Genomic DNA, 26,376 nt, shown 5'->3' on the forward strand with positions numbered 1-26,376 from the left:
TCATGACCACCTCTGTTGTACAATCATTCTTGCAGCCTCACAGTTTGACTTGTATTCCTGCCCTCGCATTTATGAATTTTGAGCTGTCAGTCATATGCACATATTTTAAAGTTGTTAGTTCAGTACTGGGAAGTACATGATATTGTGTTGTTCCTGTTCCAATCTGTTGCCCAAAGTTTACATGCATCTACATAAACATTAATATAATGTATTTTTTATGTATTCACTGTTCATAATAAAAATTCTGTGCATATAGAAATTACAATTACTATCTAGCACTACCTGGATTTACTGGAAGTGTGATTCACATTCATAGATAGCTCACACTTACAGTCCTGTGAAAAAAGAAAGTTTTCACAGGACTGTAAGACAAATTCAGTACATGCTGTTTCCATAGGAGCCAGGTGCTGCTAATCAAATGCACTTGATTAAATGATCATCAGCAAGTGTGAGCACCTCTATATAAACAGAAGCTTTGGCAATTTACTGGTAGGCAACTGATCTGTGTTAACACAATGCCACAATCAATCCAGCAGTAAAGAGACCTAAAAGATTTCTGTCCAGTGTTCAGTGATCCTGCAAAGAAAATGTACAATTTCAGAAAGACCGAACAAATGTGGCTTGTTTGAAATGGTTGCCAGGAGAAAAGAACACGGCAGCACAGCTTAGGTTTGCAAAGTTGCACCACAAGACCTCAAAGAACTGAAACGATGAGCTTGCACAGAAAGCCACTACATTATTGCTGGTAAACGTGATTCTGCAAGGTATTGAATAATGGGCGTATTACAGAGTCAAACTTACTCCAAAGCAAACACAGAACCATTAAAGTGTTTTTAATATTTTCAGTAAGACTGGCTCTTTACAGTGATATGCATTAATCACTTTGTGGACAAAGTTCGTGTTTCCTCGCTGAATTTGAGCAAGTTTGCGAGTATTATGCCACAGGATATTACATAACCTACCGTGACTGCTTGAAAGGAAAAATAACAATAAACTCTTGTTTGAACCTGCAAGAAAAATGATATTTGGTCACACATTTGGTTAAAGTTCAAACTTTACTGGTGCAAAAAAAGAAAAAAAGAAATCAGCCGCACGGTCAGAACAGTTTTAAAAAACAAAAAAACAAAACTGTTTTTTAATTTCATAAAACCAGTCAAACATATCTCAATATTTCTCCTAAAAAATACAGTGAATCCACTTAAACCTAATGTGATGTTTCACACATTTGTCTTGTTTTCTGGAGTTAAAAATGCATAAATGTAGATTAAAAAAAACAAAAAACAAAACCTGCTGTAACGGTCAAAAACAGAAAACAAATAGCCAGTTTGAACAACTTCATAAGAAACACAATAAAAGAATAAAAATACACACACAGTCAGCTGTTTAGTGTTTACTGAGCACATTTCTCAGTATCACTCTATCAGGCTGAATGTGAACTTGGAAATACACAAGTGAGTTCTATTTAAATTCTATTTAAATGCCCAGTATCTTCTACTTCTACTTCTCTTATAAAGAGTGGATTAGTGGATAGGGAGTGCTGTTTCACCTCACTGGTGCTCTTTGACTTTCAGTCTCCACAAAGTTTAAACCTAAAAGTCCCAGCAGACAAAAAAAATACCGACACTGCTTATATTACTGCACCTCCATCAGCAGGCTCCCATTCATTACAGAAATCAGCAGAACTATAATAAAAAAAAAAATGTCACATTGCAAGTAAATCCCCCACTGGACCATCCAAATGTGATTTGATTCAGCTGAAATACAGATCAGTGTGGGACGCAGCACACTGAGGTTTATAAGGTTGGGTGAAGGCATAAGAGTGTGTTAGACTCCAGTCCGTACCACTGCTGCAGACCGGAGGTAGAAAGTGCTGGCCAGGGTTTGCCAGAGGGCCAGTGTTGTAGCTGGGGTAAGACATCCACCAACGCTGTCCTTGGCTGGCTTCATAAGCTGTAGTCGGTATCCCATAATTGTGTGAAGCTGCCTGGGCACAGTCATTGGTGAGCGCTGTGTACTGTGCAATGCTGCCGCTGTACACACAGGGATCTACTGAGTGAGTTAGCATGTTCACACCAGCACTATTTATATAAGGACCCAGATGACCCCACACATCATGATACCCACTTACACTGCCCGTCTGAAGACTTGCATTATCGCACGGCATGTGCGGATTCTGAAAGTGTTGTTGGTAATAATGTGGAGCAGCGTCTATGCTGAGGTCTTTGTGTGCTTCTTCTCTCAAACCCTGCTCTCTTGTTCCATTCTTATCCTCTGCAGCTGGCTTATACCCCTGCTCAGTCCAACACTCCCTATGTCCGTAGGAAGAGTTAGAGGAAGATGGCACAGCAGCAAACACTGTTTCATTATTCATCTCTTCATTTTCGCACTTTTTATAAGATATCTCGGCTGACTTTTCTTGGCCGCCATGATGCCTGTTCTCCCTTATTTTCCAGTAAACATAGTCGTTTCTCCCCGTTATGTCTTCAGACTGACTGACGTGCACACCGTCACGGACATAACCATCTCTGTTTTGAAAATGGGGGGTTGTAAAGTTTCCTTCTGGCGTGTACCCACCAGTCTCTGGACCTCCATCACAGGGGTTGTGCTGTAGTGGAGAGGTTTCTGCATGGTTGAATTCAGATGACATACCATCACAGTCTAACTCCACAATCTCTGACCCCGGGGAGGACATGAGATCTAAATTAAAGGGAGGTGATGTAGCTGATGGAGGGAGGCTGTTCCTGCTGAAAGGCATCCTCTTCAGCAGTAATAAACCTTCGGTAATAGGCAGGCTGACATTAAAAACAGTGTCCCTCTTTGCTTTTACTCTTTTCTTCCTCTTTGACTTCATTAAAGTGCATTTCTCTGACATGCCTTCAGCGGATGTCTGGTTCATGCTCAGCCCTTAAACATAAAGAAAAGGAATAAGTTAAAAGCAGTTTGCTAAGAAAGTGTGAACTCTAGCTTGCAAAGATACACACCTTTGGCGTCTATTTCCTTTTTTTTAATATCAGCACCTTTCCATCCAGATTGCAGCATCTTTATGCCTGGAAAATATCCAAAACAATACAGTGGCATACAAAAAATAAAGAAATGCAAGGAACACTGAGTGAAAAAAATGTATTCAAGTGGGCATTAATGAATACAAGCAAATCTAGAGAGCTGACATCCCTGACAAGTGGGAAACTGCACTGAACAAAGGACACACTCCAGCTAAAGTGAGAAATTTGACCCTGTATGGTGAATGCCAAAGACACACACTGACAAAATGTGATTCAAGCAAAATTCAGAAGGCATAAAAGTTACACTTCTCTGTAAAAATCCAGTTATAGCATAACTGTACACATAAGTATACAGTTGTACAAGTATACAAACACTCGCTTACATTTTTAAATAAGTGGTGGTAAAGGTTCCACGACGTCTTTTGACATTTTTAAATTGTTTGGGATTTTCAGGAATGACCCAGGAACACCATATTCATGGTCCACAGGTTTATACTGCAAGAAAGAAACCTGTGCTCCAAAAATTCACACCGTCAAGCTGAACATAAAACCAAAACGTTTTATGGTCAGAAAGATTGAGCTGTTTGCAGCTATAAAGGTGAGGTTTTCAAACCTGAGAGCATGGCACCAACTTTCAAGTATTGTGGTGGTAGCAAATATTTCAACTTCACCTCAAATTAACAGCTAGATGGTTCAAATTGAACACAATTAGATGTGCCAATAATATAATGGTTCAAAAATTTAATAAAAATTGGTTTTGGGGATGGATAAAGCAGGCTAATATTAAGCTGCTGGAATGGCCTTCCCGAAGTGCCGACCTCAACCAATTTGTAAATTTGTGGACTACACTTAAAAGCCGTGCCAGGAAACAAACAGATTTAAACAAACTTATAGAATTAATCACTCAATCATTCCACCCTGGAAAAAGAACAGTTCAAAGAAATCATTAAAAGCCCAGAATTGCCATGATATTTATGCCCAGGATGAGTGGATGTAACCTTCTTTTTTTTTCCTCCTTAAAAAGTTTCTGACCACAACTGTATTTAGAGTATAACACTTTCAACAAATCACTGATTGGGTACCTGTTAAAGTGAATTGTTATGAAACTGTGATGAAAGGAATTCCTATGTCCCCCTCCCCAGCCTCTCGAGGTTCGGGGGTGGGGGCTGTAGTGTTTTATCACAGGCACATCCTTGTGAAGGTCTGTTTGATGTTTGGTAAGCTTCCTGCCATTTGTATGGCTTCACTGTGTTATCCAGGGTGAACCATACATTGGGTGTGGGGGAGATTACCCTCTTTATGACCAAGGATGTTGCTTCCTGCTTTTATGACCCTTTTGGTCAGCGGCAGGACACACACACACACACACACACACACACACACACGCACGCGCACGCATGTGCCTGTAGAACAACTCTACGGCATTTCTATTTTGTCCTGCCTTTTTACCTGTTTCAATAATGACACGTCAGAAAAAAAGCCTGTTTTTTGCAGTGGTTTGATCTATCACAGACCTGCTATCAAAAAAAAAAAAGGAGACAGGTAAATGTTATACTTACAAGAGCAGAGATGTAGAAAATTAAGTGAACGGTTTATGGCTAAGCAAAAGAAAAATAACCTATACTTACACCAGTGGTAACTTTTGCCAGTGAGTAGCGCACAAAGGTTTTCTGGAACATGTACTACCTGAGAACAAGAGAGGTTTATAAACTAAAGGACAGACAAGTACAGGTGAAACCAAGACTGGGGGGAAAAGACACTGAGAGTCACGTCACATGCGCAGAATCCCAGCAGGAAATTCTGTGCTGCAAAGAAAAAAAGGATACCTTCAACTCTCCTCGGCCCGTTTCTTGCTCCACTTTCTTTGCCAGAGACTGAAGAAGGTGAGGTTTGTCTTTAAGCTCCGCAGTCACCTCCTCCACCTCCTCAGGATGAGTTTCCATCTATAAAAATGTATATTCACTAACTTTAAACTATACTTACCTCGCTTTTTGCATGCATAATACTAAAGAACGTTTGCTATAGTCCATTCTGATAACTGATCCAGAACAAACAGACCAAGTAGTTGATGAGGTGTGAGGGGCTGGTCAGGTGTTCAGTGATGTCCTTCTTGTTGGATTTGATGCGGCAGCAGTGGCATAAGAAACAGTACGAGCAGCCATCTTCACTTCTATACTCGGCCACACAGTCGAGACCTGTTGAAAACATGAGAAACAGCTTTTTAAACCAACAGTTAGACATTTTAGAAAATAAATCTCTTTTCTGGCACGTTTTAGAAGATGGATGAGTAGCTGGAGACGGGAGTACACTGAGTAGCTTGTGTAATCCATACACAAAAAATAAAGAACATTTCCATTTCATGGGAAAAAGACAGTTCATGTTTGTTTCAAAGCAGAACATGGACTACGATCACCAGCTGGGGTTCGAGACTGTGGAGTTGGACTGTGAGACGAGAAACTTTACTGGAGAGGCACATGAAAGAGTTTGCAGTCCGCCACAACTGTGCAACTTCAAGGCCTTTTTTTTAATTATTTGTTTTTTAACTCTATTGGTGCCATTCTTTGTGTGTTCTCACCAATGAGAGTCTTGGTTCCTGCGTAGTCATCAGGAAAGCTGCTGATGTGCTCTGAAAACACAAAGGGTTCGGGAGAATCCAACTGGGATGTGAATGGGTTGACTAAGTAGACCTCTGACTTAACAGAAGGATCAAAGTTTGCATGTATCAGCTGCGGTGCTGGCTTGTTAGTGTGCATGGAGATCTTGCCTGAGTTTGTGTCAGCCTTGAAGGATTTCTTGGACCACGTGGGCTGGTTCTGTGCAAACACTACAGTCCTCTGGGATTCGGTGGGATAGTGCAAAGCTGTAGTCTCTGGATAACTCTCAGTTTCACCCTGTGCATCTCTTAAGGAACCTATGAGAGTTACTGCTGCAGTATCAGAGAGATAAAAAGATACTTATGAAGGGAAAAATAATCACGTGCGTGCAGAAAAATTGCCAAAAACATAAAAAGTGAGAGTAATCAAGAGAAGACAGTGAGACGGGGAAAAAACAGTCAAACATTTACTGACCGTCATTTTCACTGGATGTTTCCATCCTCTGGTATACACCATCTTCAATCTCTAACAACTACATATGAAGGTGCAAAAACATATGAGCATCCACAATAATTTGCAGTTTATGACTACAAGAAAGCATACACAATAAAAGCAACAGACCTGGATGTCTCCCGGTCCCTCTTTTTCCTCAAGCTTCTTGGCCATCTCCATCAGCGGCCACGCCAGCTTGGACAGGTCGGAGCTCTCCTGCCATTTAGATACCAAGTGAGGATGCCGGGTTTTCTGTTAAAAAACAACAACAAACAAACAAACCATAATCTGTTAGTAAAATCCATCGCAGCACATGATCTGCTGTCATCAAGCCTTCTCCAGTACTACTTACAATGTAGTTGAATCTGTGGAGACTTCCCAGTATGTGGTTACGCATGTCAGCCTTACTGAGGCGACACACGCATGCCCCACACACGTACAGCGCTTCTGTGCTCCACGAGCCAGCCTTCACACATTCTGTAATGCAGCCCAAGCCTAAGTGCACATTAAAAGCACATTACTTCAGCACACACTGAATAAAGAACAGTTTACACACTAAAAGTGGGATTTGCTGCGGCACACCTATTATGGGTTGTAGTCTCCCCTTGTTGCTCAGGTACGCCTTCAGAGAATCCAGCAGCTGGCTTCTTCTTAAAACACCTACAAATGGAGGAATTACAGAAAAAGAATGGGCTATATGCAGCAGGTTTACATACAGTTAGTAGAAGACATGACTTACCTGGCTGCATGCTGCAACTGTAGAAAAACACCACCTGAAAACCCAAGATGGAGTTTAAGTTTCAAAGCAATGCTGGTTTGTTCACCTCATGCAGAGTTATGGTAGAGACACGGGAGATGTCTCCTGGTAGGGAGGGGGATTCCCACAGTGTGTGTGTGTGTGTGTGTGTGTGTGTTGGCTAATCGCTCTTTGGGAATCTCCTTGTTGGTACAAAAATACTATTTTTGCCAATCGAGGTGTGTTATCATTGGCATTTTTATAGATTCAACTAAGGGAATGGGAACAAATTACAAACCCAATTCAAAAAACTCTGGATGCTGTAAATACACACAAGTTTTTAAGCATAATGAGTTTTTTTTATTAGTAAAATATAAATAAAAATGCATTGATTTGCCAATGTTATAAACCTATATTTTATTCACAACTGAAATTAAAGCATGAAAGTTTAAACAAGTGGATTTGACTTTTTCACTAAAAAAAAAAATTTCCGCTCGTTTTCAGTTTGACGGTAGCCAAACTCTAGTCCACACTTTTCAGATGCTCACGGGGGAAACAGCTCACGGGCTACACTTTCTGCTCAGATGCTGCTAAATGTGGACCATGCTTCACAGTCCAAATAAATATTGAACCCAAGCACGCTGCAAAAGTAACCTGACCTTTCAAAACAAAGAAACAGCTAACACAGCTAAGGCAAGTGTCAGACCGATTGTCCCTCCCCAACTCTTGGATTCTGACCCGGTAAAAGAAACAACTCGAGACAGAACGCTTCAATCCAACAATTCATAATTCACCATGTTCATGGGAGATGCGCACAGCGTGAAGCCTCCTGCAGATCCGAGGGGTGCTCCCTCAGTCTGTTACATATATAGTATTTCTTACCAGATTTCCTCCTTTCACACCTGCTTTTTGCTTGTTGCCCCATTATTCATGCGCAGTTTCAATAAAAACACTTCCTTGCATGGTTATCCTCCCCAACTTTTGTTTCCCTGCACATACCCTCATTTCTTATCTATGTAGGTGGCTTTTAAATGAACTCTTTAGGCACCTTAAGCTTCCCTTTCTAGTTCTGCTTTCCACTCTATACTTATCCAAATGTGTTAGACAGCTGTTAGTGCTGCTTTTTCTGCAGCATTTCCTGTAAATGCTGTTTTCTCTCTCTGACTATTTTTCTCCTACAGCTACACACAGAAGGCTGTCTTTGCACAAAGGCCTGACTCTAAGATAATACTCTCATACTGCAATGCAGCTAGATAATATTATTAATCTATATAATGCAGCAAGCTAATACTATCACACTATAACACAACTCCACACAAGTCAACTGATCTTAACCAGTAAGTGGAGGTGGCTGCAGTAAAGCACCTGATGATGCCCATGGGTTAAAAACATCAAACACAAGATTTTCATCCAAGTATTAAAAACAATCCTTATTTGAGTTAGTTCGGTTACTTTTGAGCCTCTAAAAATTGAGAGGGTGACTGTGTATAAAACTCGAAATAATTCTAAATTCAGAAGTTTTGTAAAACTCCTTGAAATATGCAGCTGCAATTACACTGTCACCATCAGGTGGCGCTGCATGCCAGTCTGTTAAAGCAGCACCCTGCGGTCCTGGACAGGACGCAAAACAAAGGTCCACATATTTCACAAAATATCAGAGGATTTGTTGCTGTAACTTGTCTCAGAGTTGACTAAAAAAAAGTCCGTTTTAACTAATGAACTAATTTAACTTTGGGAGGAACGTGAGCAGGAACATTAAACAAACCCCGGAGCCGCTACTTTCTGGATAACAAAGTTTCTCCGTGGTGTCTAATACCGCAGTATGCTGAAACAGGTAGGTTGGGTGCTTACCTGTTGAGCTGGAGGGTCTCACAGCTGCAGTGAGCTTTAACCGTGGATTCAAACGACGCTGGTAGTGGTAAGACAGCGTAGCGTCACATGTTTATTGTTCCGTCCGCTATTAGGCTGGGTGGTAATGTGGTCTATGCCACACCCACTATTATAATGAACGCCAAGCAATCTCATCTAACCTGCTTCACCCCCATGATTTGTCTAATCTGTTCATTCTTTAAAGGTAAAAAAAAATGAAAGACACGCTGATCCTGCTGCAGGCAGTTGATGTCAGAAAGTTAGGGCTCTCCTGCTTGTTTCCTCGTTGAGGTATCTTGAAGTTTGTGACTTCACAGTATTGTTTCAAACACCCTTGCCTCCAGAGAGCTGGCCAAGAGAGGGAGTAGCTGTGCTTCAAGGTCTATGGAAGACCAGTTGTGCCACAACTCTCCTCATTTCATTATTGCCGATCCACCTATGTGCATCAGCAGTTTGTAATGCATTTGCTTATAACTGCACACCCCTTCAGACTGAATTCAACTCATCTTCCAGTCATAATCTTTTATCACAAGGCCGACACGTCCTTTTTGTCCTGTCTGTTCCCAGCACACAGACAGAAACAGCAGTGAAAGGATGAAAGATTTTTCAAGCTGCTTGAGGAAATACAAGACTTTATTATCCCAAACTGAAGACTAATGTACAATTTGTTCAATATGAGTCTTTGAGAAATCTTTATTTGTAACTTATATTAGCTTTCTTGTTATTTTTCCTTTGAGCCTACATACATTAATACCCAATTTTCAGTTGGCTATTGTTTTATTTCCATGCTTTCCATTATTTCATCCACCTGAAACTTGAAATATTAGCAGTCAATCAGCATGCACTATGATGTGTGTAATATGTAGAGTTACTGCATCTGTGAGGATGTAGAGAAACTGCTAATACAGGGGCGTTTTTAGCCCATTTTTGTAGAAATGAATCAAAGCACCCCCAAAGATTTCTTACTTTTTTTGACAATATTTGCTGTTTGTGTGTACTAAAATTATAAAAACCATCAGAATCAGAATACTTTATTGATCCCTAGGGGAAATTATTTTTCGTTACAGTGCTCCATTATAAACAAACATTAACAAAGACAGACAATACACTAACTAAGAATAGCACAACATATACAGGCATATATATACATAAAAGTCACTTATTAATAAATAGCTGAAAAAGAACATGTGCAAGAAGGGTGTAGCTGTTGCAGTAAACAGTGTGTTAAGTGGATGAGTTGTACAGGGAGATGGCCACAGGCAGGAATGATTTCCTGTGTCGTTCAGTGGTAATCTCAGTCTTTCACTGAACGTGCTCCTGTGACTGACCAGCATGTCATGGAGTGGGTGGGAGGTGTTATCCAACATTGTTTTTATCTTGGACAACATCCGCCTCTCCGACACCACCTTGAGGGAGTCCAGCTCCATCCCCACAACATTACTGGCCTTACGAATCATTTTATCGAGTCTGTTGGCATATGTGACCCTCAGCCTGCTCCCCCAGCATGCAACAGCATAGAGGATCGCACTGGCCACAACAGACTCATAGAAAATCCTGAGCATTTTCTGGCAGATGTTGAAGGACCTCAGTCGCCTCAAAAAATAGAGACGACTCTGGCCCTTCCTGTGAAGTGCTGTGGTGTTTTTAGCCCAGTCCAGTTTATTGTCAATGTGTACTCCAAGGTATTTATAGTCCTCCACAATGTCAACACTGACCCCCTGGATTGAAACAGGGGTCAAGTGTTTCCTGGTCTTCCTGAAGTCCACTATTAATTCCTTGGTCTTTGCCATGTTGAGCTGCAGATGATTCTGCTCACACCACGTGACAAAGGAGTCGACCACAGCCTGGTACTCTGTCTCATCATCCCATACAACCACCGTGGAGTCATCAGAAAACTTCTGAAGATGGCAGGTCTCTGTGCAGTGGCTGAAGTCTGTGGTGTAGAGGGTGAAGAGCAAGGGGGAGAGGACAGTCTCCTGTGGTGCCCCTATGTTGCTGATTACCTTGTCAGACACACACTGTGGGAGACATATATATTGTGGTCTTCCTGTCAGGTAATCAACAATCCAGGACACCAGAGAAGCATCCACCTGCATCGCTGTTAACTTATCACCCAGGAGGGTCGGCCTGATGGTGTTGAAAGCACTGGAAAAGTCAAAAAACATGACCCTCACAGTGCTCGCCGGCTGGCCCAGATGGGTGTAGACACGATTTATCAGGTAGATGATGGCGTCCTCTGTTCCGAGACAAGGCTGATAAGCAAATTGAAGGGGATCCAGATGTGGTCTGACCATGGGTCGCAGCTGGTCCAGGATGAGCCTTTCCAGGGTCTTCATGATGTGGGAGGTCAGTGCCACAGGCCTGTAATCCTGGGGGCCTCTGGGACGTGGCGTCTTTGGAATAGAGGCGAGGCATGATGTCTTCCACATCACTGGTACCCTCTGCAGACTCAGACTCAGCATAAACAGTTTATGAAAGACTCCACACAGCTGGGGGGCACAGGCCTTGAGGACGCGGGGACTCACTCCGTCTGGTCCAGCAGACTTGCCTGAGTGAAGTCTCCTCATTTGCATCTCAACCTGGTATTGAGTGAAGGTGATGGGTGGGGGAGGGGTGTCAGTAATCTCACAGGAGGCAACAGCGCCATGTGAAGAGAGAGGCTGGCACAGTGGTGTGGCTCTGGATTTCAGGCTGACTACAGGTGAGGTTGTGGGGGTGTGAGCAGACACTGTAGTGTCGAATCTATTCCTCCCTCAGCTCCCCTGCTGTTGGTTGGCCTGAATCCAGTGATGGTCTTCATGCCCCTCCACACATCTCTCATGCTGTTCTGCTGGAGATTCCACTCCAGCTTCCTCCTGTAATTGTCCTTAGCCTCTCTGATCTTGTCCTTTAGTAACACCTGGACCTTCCTCACCTCCTCTTTATTGCCCCCTCTGAAAGCCCTCTTCTTGTCGTTGAGGAGGGCTTTGATGTCCTTAGTCACCCACGGCTTGTTATTTGGGTAACAATGAACAGTCTGAGCTGGAACAATGGAGTCGGTGCAGAAAGTTATGTAGTCTGTGATACACTCAGTAAGCCCATTGATGTCCTCGGCGTGAGGCTCACAGAGTGTTTCCCAGTCGGTCACCTCGAAACAGCCCTGTAAGGCCTCCTCTGTCCACCTCCTAATGCTTCCCGTGGTCACAGGTTCCCTCCTCACAATTGGCACATAGCGTGGGGTGAGGTGAATCAGGTTATGATCTGACCTACCAAGTGGGGGGAGGGAGGAGGAGCTGTATGCATCCTTGACATTAGCATACAGTAGGACTAAAATTTTCTCTCCCCTGATGGGACAGTCCACATATTGTCTGAATGTTGGTAGTGTATTGTCCAGTGATACATGGTTGAAGTCACCCAAGAAATGTCTTCAAGCAACTTAAAGAAGTCCAGACACTTTTCTTTCCAAGCCTTAGACTTTTCCGACGATGTTTGCTATCCTACAATCCGTCATACTTTGTAGTAAAACCAGTGACATTTGACCGTCCTGTTACTCCCACTGAAATTTATACAGCCTATTTAAAATCTAAAACTTAAAATTGTCCGAAGCCTACTGTTGTTACCACTCTCCTGTTTGAAATGGAACGAGAGAAGCTGGTTATTTTGTCAGGTGACGATATTAAACCCAAGGTACTAACTAGCTAACTGACTGGATGCCCATTAACCTTATAACTCCTGTTGTGTGTGTGTGTGTGTGTGTGTACAGAGACAGCCAGGTTCATAATGGATATAAGGAAGTTTTTTCAAAAACAGGAGCCACATTCAGGTAAAAGTGGAAGATCAAATGATCCATCAATAAAGGATAATGTTGGATCAGTGTTTCAATATTTATATCTTTTATTAGATGTACATGTGGTTTGGTTATTTGCCTTTTGGTTGAAAGTACACCGAGAGAAGACTTTTTCATTAGTGATCTTAATAGTATTTTTTTTTCATATTAATGTAATTTTTTCATCTAATTGAATACAATCTATTTGTGTATGATTGTCAGTCCAAAGAGGGAGAGAGGAAAGAGGGGAACGTCAGGAGAAAATACAAGGTCAGGAAGAACCAGGTAAGAAAACAGACAGGGAATAGTGACAGGCAAAACAGAAACTGTTAAACTGACAAAGAAAAAAACAAAAACAAATTTTACTTATACAATCTGGAAGTTGTGTCCTCCCTATATTAAAGCTGCTATAAGGAATCTGCAAAACAAACTGGTTTGAAACATTTTTGACCCTCTTTAACAACATTCCAACATAACATTATCATTGATTGGGGAGATTAAAATTATTGATATATTTTAATGTGGTTCAGCCAAAACTACTAAAACCACAGCCAATAATAATTAGGCCAACTTTTGGACCATCTAGTTGTCTTTATGACTGCTGTAGTACATGCACCACATTTGCGCACTATCAGAAAGTGCCAAACAGTGCCCTGGTGGAGTGAGGAGCTGTAAAGAGAAGCAGAGTGCTCTCTTTATATTCCAAAAATGTTTTAAGCTAGCTTGTTTCAAAGATTCTGTACAGCAGCTTTAAATGTTTTCCAAAAGCACACATACACTTACGTTATCAGTGTTTCTCAAACTTTTTACAGTGTGTACCACCTGAGAAAATGTCAAGCTCTCCCAAGTACCAAGCATGAAACTCATAAATCTTACAACACAAACTTACAATCTGTTACTAAAATGAAAAGTCACATAGGTTAAAAAAAAAGAAAAAATCTGCCGAGCCATAGCAGTATCTGCAGTAAAGATCTTTTCATACATTGTACCATAGGCAAAGTTGCCTCCATTTTAATAATTTTTTTTATTAATATTTTGCACATTTGTACATTTCAAGGACTCTTCTTGTTAGGGTTATATTTTTGTCATTTGTACTTAGAAACATATAATGATATATGCTTAGAGATATATAATCGATTGTATAATGATAGTGTTGGGTTTATCTAGGCACAAACCCCGCTGGAACGCAAGACCATCAACTGCACGGCAAAACACAACAAGAAGGCGCTCTCCGTGTTTTGTGGCTCATGAGGGAAGTCAGCCCAGGTCGAGGAAAAGATCCCTTCACTTGAACTCGGCCAACTTCGACTGACTCCGTCACTACAGCCCTTTTTATTGTCACATACATGAATATGCAATTACAAATACACGTGACATTCTCAAGCAGGCATATCTGCATCAATGTCTGTATTCTGTGTGTGTGTGGGGGGGTGTGTGTTTTCAGCCATACCATACATAGACATACGACCTTTCAATGAACTTAATGTGTGTGTATGAGGTATGGAGAAAAGGCATGCAGAAAACAGAAGTAAGCGTCTCGCTAAACTATAAAAACAGGAACTTGCAGTAGTTCATGTCTCAAATGAACATTTAAAGGTGTGAAGTCTCGCACTTTTTTTAGAACAGAACAGTCTGGTTTCTAAAGCTTTATATAAAGGAAATTATAATGTCGAGGCAGCTTCCTCTTATCTCATGGTACACAAGTGCACACAGAATCCTATCAGATCTAATAAGGATAAGATATTTTATCAGCATACAAATGATTATATATTTCTAAGCATAAATGACAATATAAAAAATATCAACTCTCACAGATAGAATGTCTGATCCTTAGTAGTCTGCAAAGACTCTGTGTACCATAAAAGAGGAGTACGTTCACTCCTTTTCCACAGTGTCCTGGCATACCACACACATCCTAAGGTCATGAGAGAGGTCGCACCTTCTCTTTCTGATATATGGTATGGTAAACACATCTATATCTGTCTGTATAAGAGCCTTTTGTTTAGGTGACAGGGTCACCTTTTGACACACACATACATAACACTTCTATTTTTGGAGTGTATTTTTTTTATGTATCTGTATTATATTATACATACACATTAAAAGTGAATCTCTATCCAAAAAATGCACTCAGTTTACTTCTTACTCACTATGAGCATCATTCATTATTCTCCCTCAGTAATTAAAGTTAGGATATGTATTATCCTAGTATTTTTTTTATTCCAATCCATTCTTCTTTTGCAGTAGTAGTCTTTTAAGATTATTTAAATAACCTTTATCAGATTTGATGGTTTTGTTACAGACTTTTTTTTTAAAAGTGTTTTGCTTTTCTTTCACAAATGTGGGGATTAAATTGTGTTAAAATGTACAAAACAGTGATGTCATGTTTTGTGATGAGGACCCAGGCACAGAGAGACTTCATGAATTTAAGAATCTTATGATTTAATAAAGAAATTTGCAGACTTGCACAGAGATGGTAAAATTATGATGACTGATAACGGAGACGAAGACAACAGACGACGATGACGGGGAGGAGCAGGGGTTTAAATGCACCCAGGAGACAGTCAGAGAGAACTCAGGATAACTGGAGACATTTAAGGATGCGGGGACTGACAGAGACAGGGAAGAAGTCTCATCGTGACGAGTAAAGTTTATCTTGCCTGCTGGGCAGCTCTCTGGGTTCTCAGCATCCCCGAAGCTCTGATCCTAGAATCGCCCCTGTACTAACATATCTTTAAAAACAAAGCCAGAAGGAGCCGTGCACAGACTTTAGTGTTATCTCATGAGAAGGATGACCTTGTGTCTTCCACAAATGCTGTGGAGACAAAGCAAAAAGGTTTCAGCAAACAAGAGGGGGGCTGTTTAGACCAGCTGGTACCAGTCTAAGGGCACAGCCCAAGGGATGGTGTGGGGTCAGACAAAATGCTTTGGATATAATAAAATCTGCAGCTTTCATATTGGGTTGATAAGTAGTTTGAAGCTCTCAGACTGTAATTGACATGAGCAAAACATATTGGCAATCTGGGGAAAAACATTTGTTATGAAAATGATTTTAATCTTTTATACACAATTGCATTTGTGCTTATTAAAGAGCTGTGGCTCCGTGGTCAAGAGCTTTTGGCAGGTGCTAGGATCAGCCAATCTACTGTGAGGATGACTGGAGCTGTGGAAGGAACTGCAACCCACGCTTACATGACATGTTTATCAAGTTATTTTTTATTATCTTTTATTGCTTATATTCTTTTGACATTTATTCAAGAAATTACACATATAGTTTCAGCTGTGTACGTGTGGGCCTTTTGTCTGAAGATGAGTAGAGGTGTGAGGTGAGCCAGGGTGCAGGAGAGGTCATGACATTTACACAGCACATACACACACATCGTAGATAGACTCAGTTATATAGGTAAAAGTTTAATCATGTTTTGCTTGCAACTGCAAAATTGTGCGTGCATATGTGACAGATTGTGCAGAACGTGTGCCTGATGTTCCAGACAGATAAGCGAGCGTCCGGGGACAACAGGAAGACACCTGGATGGAGACGAGACGATGTTCTTTTTAAACTATGTCAAAGTTAACTGAACGTTTGTGGTTTTGGATTGACGTATGCTGTATTGTGCCTGCTGAATGCAAAAGAGGGGGGGCTGTAAAGCCTTTGTTTTGAGTCTTGTAAGACAGTTCAACACTGATTCTGCACAGTGTTGGGCTCCACGCGTGTAATCATTAAATCTTTGTCTAACTTCACCCGGCCGGATCAGTGGTCATTATTTTGGATTTTCCTCCTGTATCTTTCTCCTTAATTTCTGAACCCTAACAATGGTAAGAAATGCGATACAAATGTATTCCTGTTCTGATTTGTGATATAAGGGATACTGTACAAGTTTCTGTCCATGCTTGTAAACAATAAAGATACTATGACTCTATATGTACTATGATACTATATAACCAAAGAACTGCATTTCTCACCTTGCCTGTGGAAAACTGTGGAAAATTTCCCCAACAGCACACACATACAATTTTGCTCTCATTGTAATGGCGAGCGAACTACTCAGCCTAATTTCTGTAAAATGAAAATCCTGATCTCGTCCCTTGCTGGAGTTCAGCTATGACAAAACAGCTTTCCAGGCACCTTTATACCACTATCAGTGGGTCGCTATGACCTGTAAGACTCCACTATCTCACTCCAGAAACAAAGCATCGTCCGTCAGAGCACAGGCACCGTCCGCCTTCCACTGAATTCAAACTGTGGCCATGAAAACTCTGATGATTCAAACACAGCACACAGAGAATATTTCTCTGGCAGATACTCACGTGTCCGTGTTGAATAAGACTTATAGTAGGGAGTGATTTGAGTGCTCAAATTGAGTATAAAGGTGATAGAAAAGTATCAGAAAAGTATCAACAAAATTTAAAAAAAAAAACAAAAACCAACTATTCATTTATTGCTTAAAAATAATTGTTTCTTCATTATTTTGTTTCTTTTCACTTCGGGACCGTGTGTACATAATTTCGTTCCACCTCATGTTAACATGTGATGCGAAGGACAATAAAGCTCCTTGAATCCTTGAAACACACTGATTAACTGATGATTACTGAATGAATAATGATTATGGTTTTGACACATAATGTTTTAAACTGAAATAAGTCCAAAGGTCACAGAGGTTATATTTATGCAACACTCAGCATCATGCACAGTGAGACATAAGGGGAAAAATCAGCTTTGATATCATAACAGACATGTAGCAGTTTGTTTTTTTTTTGTCAAGTTGCTACAACTGTGCATGATTTATGAGGAAGTAGTTGCTGTGAAGTTCTCCAAGGTCTGGCCTTGCTTGACCTGAAAGTTCCAACAAATACCTCACATGTGGGGGAGGCCGGTCACAAGCTGATGAAAACGCCCCCAATTTGCCTCAGACATGCTCTCCTTTCCTCTTTCCCACGCTTATATTCCTACCACACTGAGAAATAACTCACATTTTCAATATAAACAAAAGCACAGGGGGACAAGTGGATAAACCTGAATGTATTAAACACAGTTGTCACGGTCATGTTCATCTTCTTAAAGATTGCACAAGAAAGAAATTCAACCTTCAGTTTAATTCCACATTCTGGGTCATCATCTACAGCGTTAGCTTTACTGTTATTGTAGCAGAGAGAAAATGCTGTTTCAGAATGGTCTCAAAGTGCTTTGATGCTCTCTACTCTGCAGACACAGCTAAACATTTACGCCTTTCTGCCCTCCAATGATGCTGCTAAAAAATTTAATATAAATATTAAGGGAACATTTAAATTGAACATCAGAACCAAAATCATAACCCATATGAACGCTGGATTCAAAATAACATCAAAACCAAAAGGTAAGTTCACATCTTCTATTGATTTGGGTTTTTTTAATATATTTATTTTTTAACAGTGTATGTTCCCCTAACGTTTCCAACCTGTCATTTGGTGTAAAGTTTTAATATCTGGCATTTGCACACTTTCCAGGAAGTCCCTACACAGTTTACACAATCTATGTCAACGTCTGTGGGCACACATAACATCACCAGTCAAAAACCTGCCTGCTCTACCTCAGATACAGAATGCTTACTTCCTGACATACTCATTAGGCGCAAACGCTGTTAATATAGAGACAGAACAAAATAAAACTGCAGTGTTCTTTCATAATCAGCAGGGCACTAGAGCAAAGGGAGCAACAGCTTTGTTACAAGATCAGTACACTGTGGTTACAATGGCGTCAGTTTCCTGTTCTGAGGCGACAGGCATACATCCAGTGAGAGCTTCTGCAGCTGTAGCGTATCTGTTTCAAATCTTCACATTGTGCCTTCAGAGATGCTCTTCTGCATACCTTATGCGAGTTACTGTTTGCATTCACTTCTGACCTTTATGTCCCAACGAGGAGTTTTCTCCCAGAGATCTGCCACTTTTTCCCTTTTTCCCTATTTTTGGACCCTTGACCTATAGATGGCTGTGAAGTAACCAACAATAGTTGTGTCCTTCCATTAATCTGGGTCCTCATCTGCTACCTGGCAACTTGTTAATTCATCATTAATTATATGGTATCTAAGCAGATCCTTACTCTGGATGGCATTACCTTGGCCTCCAGTAATGCTGTGAGGAACCTTGGAGTCATTTTTGACCAGGACATGTCCTTCAAGGCACATATTAAACAAATATGTAAGACTGCTTTCTTCCATTTGCGCAACATCTCTAAAATTAGAAATATCCTGTCTCAGAGTGATGCTGAAAAACTAGTTCATGCCTTCATTACTTCCAGGCTGGACTACTGTAACTCATTATTATCAGGATGTCCTAAAAACTCCCTGAAAAGTCTTCAGTTAATCCAAAATGCTGCAGCAAGAGTACTGACAGGGACTAGAAAGAGAGAGCATATTTCTCCTGTTTTGGCTTCCCTTCATTGGCTTCCTGTTAAATCCAGAATTGAATTCAAAATCCTGCTCCTCACATACAAGGTCTTAAATAATCAGGCCCCATCTTATCTTAATGACCTTGTAGTACCATATCACCCTATTAGAGCACTTCGCTCTCGCTCTGCAGGCTTACTTGTTGTTCCTAGAGTATTTAAAAGTAGAATGGGAGGGAGAGCCTTCAGTTTTCAGGCCCCTCTTCTGTGGAACCAGCTTCCAGTTTGGATTCAGGAGACAGACACTATCTCTACTTTCAAGGTTAGGCTTAAAACTTTCCTTTTTGCTAAAGCATATAGTTAGGGCTGGACCAGGTGACCCTGAATCCTCCCTTAGTTATGCTGTAATAGACGTAGGCTGCCGGGGATTCCCATGATGCATTGAGTTTTTCCTTTCCAGTCACCTTCTCACTCACTATGTGTTAATAGACCTCTCTGCATCGAATCATATCTGTTATTAATCTCTGTCTCTCTTCCACAGCATGTCTTTCATCCTGTTTTCCTTCTTTCACCCCAACCGGTCGCAGCAGATGGCCGCCCCTCCCTGAGCCTGGTTCTGCCGGAGGTTTCTTCCTGTTAAAAGGGAGTTTTTCCTTCCCACTGTCGCCAAAGTGCTTGCTCATAGGGGGTCATATGATATGATTGTTGGGTTTTTCTCTGTATTTATTATTGTGCTATCTACTGTACAATATAAAGCGCCTTGAGGCGACTTTTGTTGTGATTTGGCGCTATATAAATAAAATTGAATTGAATTGAATTGAATTATTTCAGTATAAATAAAATGTTGCTCTTCCATATGAGATTAATATATAGATATATTTTTTATGCCTGCAATTGTAACCATTTATAAGTTCCGTTCAATTTTATTTATATCCACCAAATCACAAGAGTTACCTCAAGGCGGTTTATATTGTAAGGTAAAGACCCTACAATAACACTGGGAAAATATCTCAAATGACCCCCTATGAGCAAGTGCTTTGGCAAAAGTAGGAAGGAAAAACTCCCTCTCAACAGGAGGAAACTTGTGGCAGACCCAGGTTCAGGAAGGGAGACAGGACAAAGACACACCGTGGAGAAGCTAGGTTAATAACAACTGATGAGTAAATGCAGTGTTTTTAAAAAGTGAGTGAAGAAGAAACCCTGCAGTCTGGGAGACATGCAGATAAGCAGGCTAGACCGAGTGCAGCATGATTATGGGAGGATTCACAGTCATCTGATCCAGGACTCACTATAAACTCCATCAAAAAGGCAAGTTTCAAGCTTAATATTAAAATAGAGAATGTGTCTCTCTCCCTTCCCCTTAAAGTTTGTGCCCAATCATACACAGATCTCCCCTTAGTGTATAGGCAAGCACACAGCAAAACACTTCATCTCAGACTCCATAAAAATACATTTGTTTAAGAGGAAGTTTCCCTCCCTTTAATTCATCAGACAAACGAAATCTATTATTAACTGGTCAAAAAAAACTAAAAACAAAACAAAAAAATCAAACATAAACATCAAGTTTCTTTTTGGTTTTTTAATCAAAAATCAGCCAACAAAACATAAAAACCCACAAATAGATATAAAAACTGCTATTAGCAGATTAAAAACAAGCTACCAATAAATGAGACTTCCCAAGATTTTGTCACACTCTTCATACTGAATACAAACAGTTTTAAACATAACTTTTTGCTACTTGCACAGAAAATCTGTGCGCTTTACTCAAAATGAACCACAGGGCAAAAAACAAAACACACAAAACAAAGAGTTTTAACAGGCTAAATCTAGCTTCTTAAATGTGATCAGAACATGTGCTGTACAGGAGTGCAAGTGAAAACACAGAAATACTGAGAAAAAGGCAGTGAAAGTGTCAATTTGCACCTCAGGTTTTCCAAATGCTAATGATAGCTAGTGCCCAACTATAAGATAATGAATTCTTTTTTTTTTTTTTTTTCCTTTTTGTTTTTAAAGGGGAAAAAAAGAAAGGGTTAATATGCATGTTAAACTATCCATTTAAACATTACTTTGAAAGAATAAAACTCACTTAATATGGCATGAATTTATTTATTTTTTTATCCCCCCCCCCCCAAAAAAGTGAGAAAAATCAAATGTCAAAACGCACAACAGCAAACGGGTTTTTTTTATACAAAAACCAGTCACTTATCTCCTCATCACTGATGGGTAGTAGTGCAACATATCCACACTCACCCATCCTGGAGTCACCGCAGATTGCCCAAATAACTGCAAACTTGAATGGCTGATGGCCAGCTGTGGATAAAAATTTCCCGGGTAAATTGTCGCTGCAGTGTATCCTTCACTTGGGTTTAAAGCTCCAGTATAAACTTGAGGGTTTTCTCCTGTTGTGTAACCTAATACGGCCTGAGGCGGTGCGTACCCTGGATGTGAACTTGCGACATAAGGCATTTGGCTGTGTGAATCGTATCCGGTTGAAGGCACCAAAAAGTCAGTGGGGTTGTCTCCAGAAATTGTAGGGAAACTGCCCTGATGGCTGCTGTTCACATCGGTGTGGGGCTGTTCTGTATAGCATCCCATAAACCTTTGCGTCGGCCTCTCGGTTACAATGGTACTGATGGGCAACTGGTGAACTCCAGAGCTGTCAGCCTCTGAGTCAGCATGTGGCTGTGGGATCTGTCCTGGGTTATGGCTGGTGCCTGTATACCAAACAGGGCTGAAATTTTCAAAGACGCTTTGATCAGCAATAGTTGGTGGATACTGTGGGTCTTTGGGCTCAACCGTGGCGGTAGTAGCCCTTGCATCAGATGCAGCTTCAACTTTAAAAGGATTTCCAGTCATCAAATGGTCCAGGGAAGATGAAGTGTCTTCTGAGCTTCCACTCAGACTGACGCGTTGGTTCTCACTGCCTGCATTAACAGGGTTTCCTGTCAGAGGCTCGCTTTTCAATGAGCCAGAGGAAGTTGGAGTTTTTGTCACTGTATGCAAATTCAACCCATTTTCCACACTTTCAGATGAACCGGCAGCACAGGAGTCCAAAGTCTCAACAGTATCAGGAGTTTTCATTCTACCATCTCTCAGCGCAGCAATCAGGTGTGCAACCAATCTCCAGTCTACATCATTTCTGCCTAGCAGAGTATCAGCTGGGAGACACTGATCTCTGGGAGGCACTGACAGCGTTTGGCTGACAGTAGGATTAGCAGCTGAAGAGCATGCTGGTTCCGAGTGTGCCTCTTCCTGTTTCACATGCAAGCAGAGGGCAGGCTGCTGATAGTCAGAGACTGGTGGCATGAGCTTTGGTTGCACGGGAGGCTTATAGCAGGTCTCTTCAGGGCTGAGACATGAGCCAGGATGGGGCAACAGTGAGGCAACAGGATCATCCTTCGAGCTGGAGCCGCTCACATTGAGAGGACTCAAGAGTCGTCTTTCTTTGAACCCATCCAAGTCACCAACCGTTTGAGTTGTCTCTAACTGAGGCTCCTGTGTGAGTTGAGCTGAAAGAAACAGAATAGCACAAGAAACACACAATTAGAGCCTGCAGAAATAAAAACAAATCTTCCCCCCCCCACACTCTTTGAATAATCTCCATCTCCAAACCCATGGAGAAGTTTCTTAATTTCAATTTTACAAACGTATAAACACATTAGTATAATGTAGATGCCACGCTGAATTTGGCTGATTTCATCATACACTCGCAAACACACGGTTAAACTGTCACTGTTCATGCAGTTCACAGCACAGGTGAGGTCGGTAAACCAATCAGATTACAGCACTAATATACTAATACTAAATATATACATATATATCTGCCAGTGGCGTATAACGCAAAATGGAAACATGCAGAGCCGGGCTAGCAAGCTTCACCTCACTTTTATTTTGAGCCTCCTCTCCCCTCCTGTCCATCACCGAGAGATCGAGGAGCAAGGAGGGGGGAGGAGGCTTGGCGGTGGAGCAATAGCTGAAAATTCACAGGTCTTTATCCTTTGTAAAAGCCTATGGACCTGCGATGAAAAGACAATGCATCAGTTATTTATAGCCCCCTATGCTGTAAAATAAAAATGTGTTTATGTGAAAGAAATAAAAGTGAACATCTGGAGCCTATCCCAGCTACCATAGGGCCAGAGTCAAGAGAACCAATCACAGTCAGAACTGTGATGCAGGCATGCCTCTTAAATAATTATTGTAACAAAGATGCAGAAAGGCAAAGCAAACTAACAGTGTGAAGCTCAATGCAAGAGGAAGCCAAATGCAGAGTTAGCTCACCTGACTCACAAACCATTACACTTCAGATTACTGCAATAGGTAAAGCACAAAAACAACATTGCAGGCTTTGTTGTCATTAGTTGCTTGTATTGCTCAAACTCAAATTAAAACTAGTTACTCAATAGAGGATAAGTTTTTGTCCCATCAACCACTTTAAATAGCACAAAAATCAAATTTTTATTGGCACGTTCAAATTTAAAACTCAGAACAGAAATGTACAAGAAATTCATACATGGTTCTGCGTTGAGCTTAAGTCAAATTTTACAGAGTTGGGAATAATTATTATTATTATTATTATTATTATTATTAATAATAATAATAATAATAATAGTTGTTTATTATTTACAACTACCATTGAATTTGTAAGCTCGTTCACATACAGAGAAATAAATATTAGCTAATATTGAGGGTAGTTTCATTTTATGGAGAGACAATATCAACCAAAAATCCATAAAAACACCTTAAATAAAAGTTACATATTGATGTGTGTGCATTTGATCACCACACAAACAAATGACTTCGTACTTAGAAACCCTTGTTGAGTAACACAGTGGTAAGACGTTTCTTGTAGTTGGCCCCCAGGTCTGAACTCTCCAGAGTGATTTTGGACCACCACTCTTTACAGAAACTAAAACAAAGTTGAAATAAAGCTTTCAAGTTGCCAAGCAGGAGCCAAGAAACAAAACTTCACCTTCCTGCACAGATTTTTTTTTTTTTTTTTTTTTTTTAAATAAATAGGATTGAGGTCTGAAGACTGGCTAGGCAGTACCTAGGCCCTGACTATTGGCCCCTCAATGCAGTGAGGTCATCCTGTACCCTTAGCAGAAAAACTAGCCCAAAACAATCTTTTCTACCTCCAGTTTGACAATGAGGATGGTGTTCATACATTTCTCTTCCTCCAAACATGGCAGGTCGAGTTACCAAAGATCGCAATTTTGATTTCCATCTGTCCACAGCACTTTCTTCTAAGTATTCTCTGATGTTCACTGCCAAACTTAAGATAGGCCTGCACATGTGTCTTCCTGAGCAAGGAGAGCTTTGGCTACGTTCACACTGCAGGTCTTAATGCTCAATTCCGATTTTTTGATCAAATCCGATTTTTTTTGTCTGCTTGGTCACACTACAAATAAAATGCGACAGCAAACGCTCTCCAGTGTGAACGCTCAAAGCGGCCCGCATGCGCAAAAGAAGATGTCACACACAACGCGCTGTTTGGACCCAGAGCAAACAATATTATTTGACTGATGGCCCTTAATATAAAGACGTCGGGCTTTACGTTTCCCAATTTTTGCTTTAAGTTATTTTGTTATTTACATAATAATGTAGATAACCTAATAATTGCTGTTTTAGAGGAGCGGTGCTTCAAAGGATAGTTGCAGATTTCGGTCAGAATCTGCAGATTATACAGTACAAATAAAATGTTCACATTTCTCCAACGTTGTCTTCCCAACAGTTTTACTGACATCTACACTGGATGGCCAGAAAGCGTTCGCGATGTCTTCTCGAGCGCTATATAATGCAATATAAAATTACATAAAAATTAGAGAAGTAAAAAACTCAGCTGGGCATCAAATAATTAATTCCCCCTCAGCCTATGGAAAAAGCTCAGTTTTGGAAAAGCGATCAGTCTCACCATTGTCACTTCTCTGGTATCGCTCAGGTCTATGAGCTGATTGAATTTCTGTGGAAAGAGACTCTTTTGGAACTGGCCGCTCATCAGACTGCTGACCTGTGCAACAGAAAGCAGAGGTCACACTTCATACTCCTCCTCTAGTTAACATAAAGAAGATGAAACATCGATTTAGCCGTTTGGACTCACTGTTGTGCTGTGGAACCAAGACCCTGCATTCATCGATGTCCTGCGGCATGCCCTGCTTACTTGATTTGTCCGTATGCGTATTTTGCAACATTTTTATAGCTGCAAGAACAAACACAGTTACTGTGTATTCACTTCACCTAAACTGTGTGGACAGTTATAACTTGATCTTAGTCTTACCTTCACTGAATGAAGCTGTCTGAACACGTTCATGCAACTCCTTTCTCAGCATTATAACCTGTGTACAAAAAGGGGGAAAATATTATTACTATTGTCACTGATGTCAAAGCAGATGAATCGAGCCAATCTTTATAGTATATGGGCTTAACAGTCTACCTTTGAACTTTCATCTGGCTCCCACTCTGAGATCTTCCAGGAAACTTTCTTTAAGAGTTCCAGTTTCTTGTCTAAAGGCAGGTCTTCATACCAGAACTTGTGGAGAAACTGAGGGTGTTCTTTCCGCTGAAAGACATATTTTAAAATTGTAGGAACATATGCTGATCACTTATTATTCAAACATCTGAAAACCCATTATTAGGACAATACACACCATGTATTCGAGCTGGTGCTCAGAGCTGACCATGTGCTGACAGATGTCGCGGTGAGAGAGCGCCTTCTCACAGCACGTGCATAAGAAAAGGGTTTCCAAAGAAATCCCGCGGCACTCCAACACATAACCCTGACCTGATGGAGAAACACCAGGGGGCACAAAGAGTGAGATAAAGTAATGAGAGTGGAAAGGAGTTTCAGTGTAGGATGGAGACACCTACCAACAATTGGTTCAGCATCCAGTCCCTTTGTTTTCAAGAACATGGACAAATGGCTGTCAGAACTAGAGCACCGATTTCTTCCCTCTGTGGTAGCACAGACACAATAAAGAGTTTTTACTTTCAATCATAAAATGAAACACCATCAACACCACCGCCACCAACCTGTTGGAGTTGGTAAGAATGCCTGTGATGCACTGTGCTCTTCTGATACTGGATTGCCTCTAGACACATGGTCCATCTTCTGCCTTGGTCTCAGCTGGTTCTGCCCTTCTGTATGAGCTGAAGCAGCTACAGGGAGTGGCTCTGAGCAGCTGAATTTGACAGGCAAAGGTTTTTGTGCGGATGCTGGCAATGTCCAGTTGTCCTGAAATTCTTCACTCTTCGATTGCTTTGGTTTGTGGTCTCTAGTGCCTCCACCAGGGGATTCAGCAAAGATGTCCGAGTCAGTGCCACAAAGCTCTGCCAAAACAACGTTTCTACATTATGACTTCTGCTAAAATGAGTTAAAGCAAGAAGAGGACCTATAAAATGTTACGGAAGCAGAATATGTAAAAATGCTCTATATTTACCAGGACACTGCATTTCAGACATAACTTCAGTGCAAGTCTGAACCTCTACATCTTCCTCTAAATCCTCAATTTCTAAATTATGTA

General features: G+C 40.9%; 2 protein-coding genes across 3 annotated transcripts in view; both read right to left on the reverse strand.

The window, feature by feature from the left end:
* Nucleotides 1–849: 849 nt before the first annotated feature.
* si:ch211-199g17.2 (uncharacterized) lies at nucleotides 850–8,925 on the reverse strand. The gene is made up of 13 exons (XM_065470932.1): nucleotides 8,676–8,925; nucleotides 6,828–6,861; nucleotides 6,671–6,748; nucleotides 6,441–6,583; nucleotides 6,218–6,340; nucleotides 6,071–6,128; nucleotides 5,767–5,928; nucleotides 5,578–5,628; nucleotides 5,061–5,197; nucleotides 4,829–4,945; nucleotides 4,631–4,688; nucleotides 2,982–3,047; nucleotides 850–2,904 (listed from the first exon to the last, which is right to left on the reverse strand). Exons 2-13 carry the CDS (start codon nucleotides 6,835–6,837, stop codon nucleotides 1,751–1,753), a joined length of 2,157 nt encoding a protein of 718 aa, XP_065327004.1. The 5' UTR covers nucleotides 6,838–6,861; nucleotides 8,676–8,925; the 3' UTR covers nucleotides 850–1,750.
* Nucleotides 8,926–20,457: 11,532 nt separating this feature from the next.
* The window catches only part of LOC135933054 (uncharacterized), a 45,375-nt gene continuing 39,456 nt past the window's right edge, over nucleotides 20,458–26,376 (reverse strand). Inside the window, exons 40-48 of one of the 2 annotated variants that reach the window (XM_065470933.1) lie at nucleotides 26,293–26,364; nucleotides 25,886–26,182; nucleotides 25,724–25,807; nucleotides 25,504–25,637; nucleotides 25,290–25,415; nucleotides 25,134–25,191; nucleotides 24,957–25,055; nucleotides 24,771–24,866; nucleotides 20,458–22,368 (exon numbers count right to left, since the gene is read on the reverse strand). In XM_065470933.1, the coding sequence (XP_065327005.1) occupies nucleotides 21,062–22,368; nucleotides 24,771–24,866; nucleotides 24,957–25,055; nucleotides 25,134–25,191; nucleotides 25,290–25,415; nucleotides 25,504–25,637; nucleotides 25,724–25,807; nucleotides 25,886–26,182; nucleotides 26,293–26,364 (2,273 nt within the window). In that variant the 3' untranslated portion in view covers nucleotides 20,458–21,061. The remainder of the gene's footprint in view (nucleotides 22,369–24,770; nucleotides 24,867–24,956; nucleotides 25,056–25,133; nucleotides 25,192–25,289; nucleotides 25,416–25,503; nucleotides 25,638–25,723; nucleotides 25,808–25,885; nucleotides 26,183–26,292; nucleotides 26,365–26,376) is intronic. The other variant, XM_065470934.1, reaches the window with a different exon arrangement.

This window comes from Pelmatolapia mariae, linkage group LG22 (assembly GCF_036321145.2).
Source record: "Pelmatolapia mariae isolate MD_Pm_ZW linkage group LG22, Pm_UMD_F_2, whole genome shotgun sequence".
In the NCBI taxonomy this organism is placed as follows: Eukaryota; Metazoa; Chordata; class Actinopteri; order Cichliformes; family Cichlidae; genus Pelmatolapia; species Pelmatolapia mariae.

What these genes read in the sequence shown, in the direction of transcription:
- si:ch211-199g17.2 (XM_065470932.1), bottom strand. An exon ending in AGGGACCGGGAGACATCCAG is followed by an intron (nt 6,129 to 6,217) that starts GTCTGTTGCTTT and finishes CTTCATATGTAG; the next exon opens with TTGTTAGAGATTGAAGATGG. An exon ending in CACACCTCATCAACTACTTG is followed by an intron (nt 4,946 to 5,060) that starts GTCTGTTTGTTC and finishes ACATTTTTATAG; the next exon opens with ATGGAAACTCATCCTGAGGA.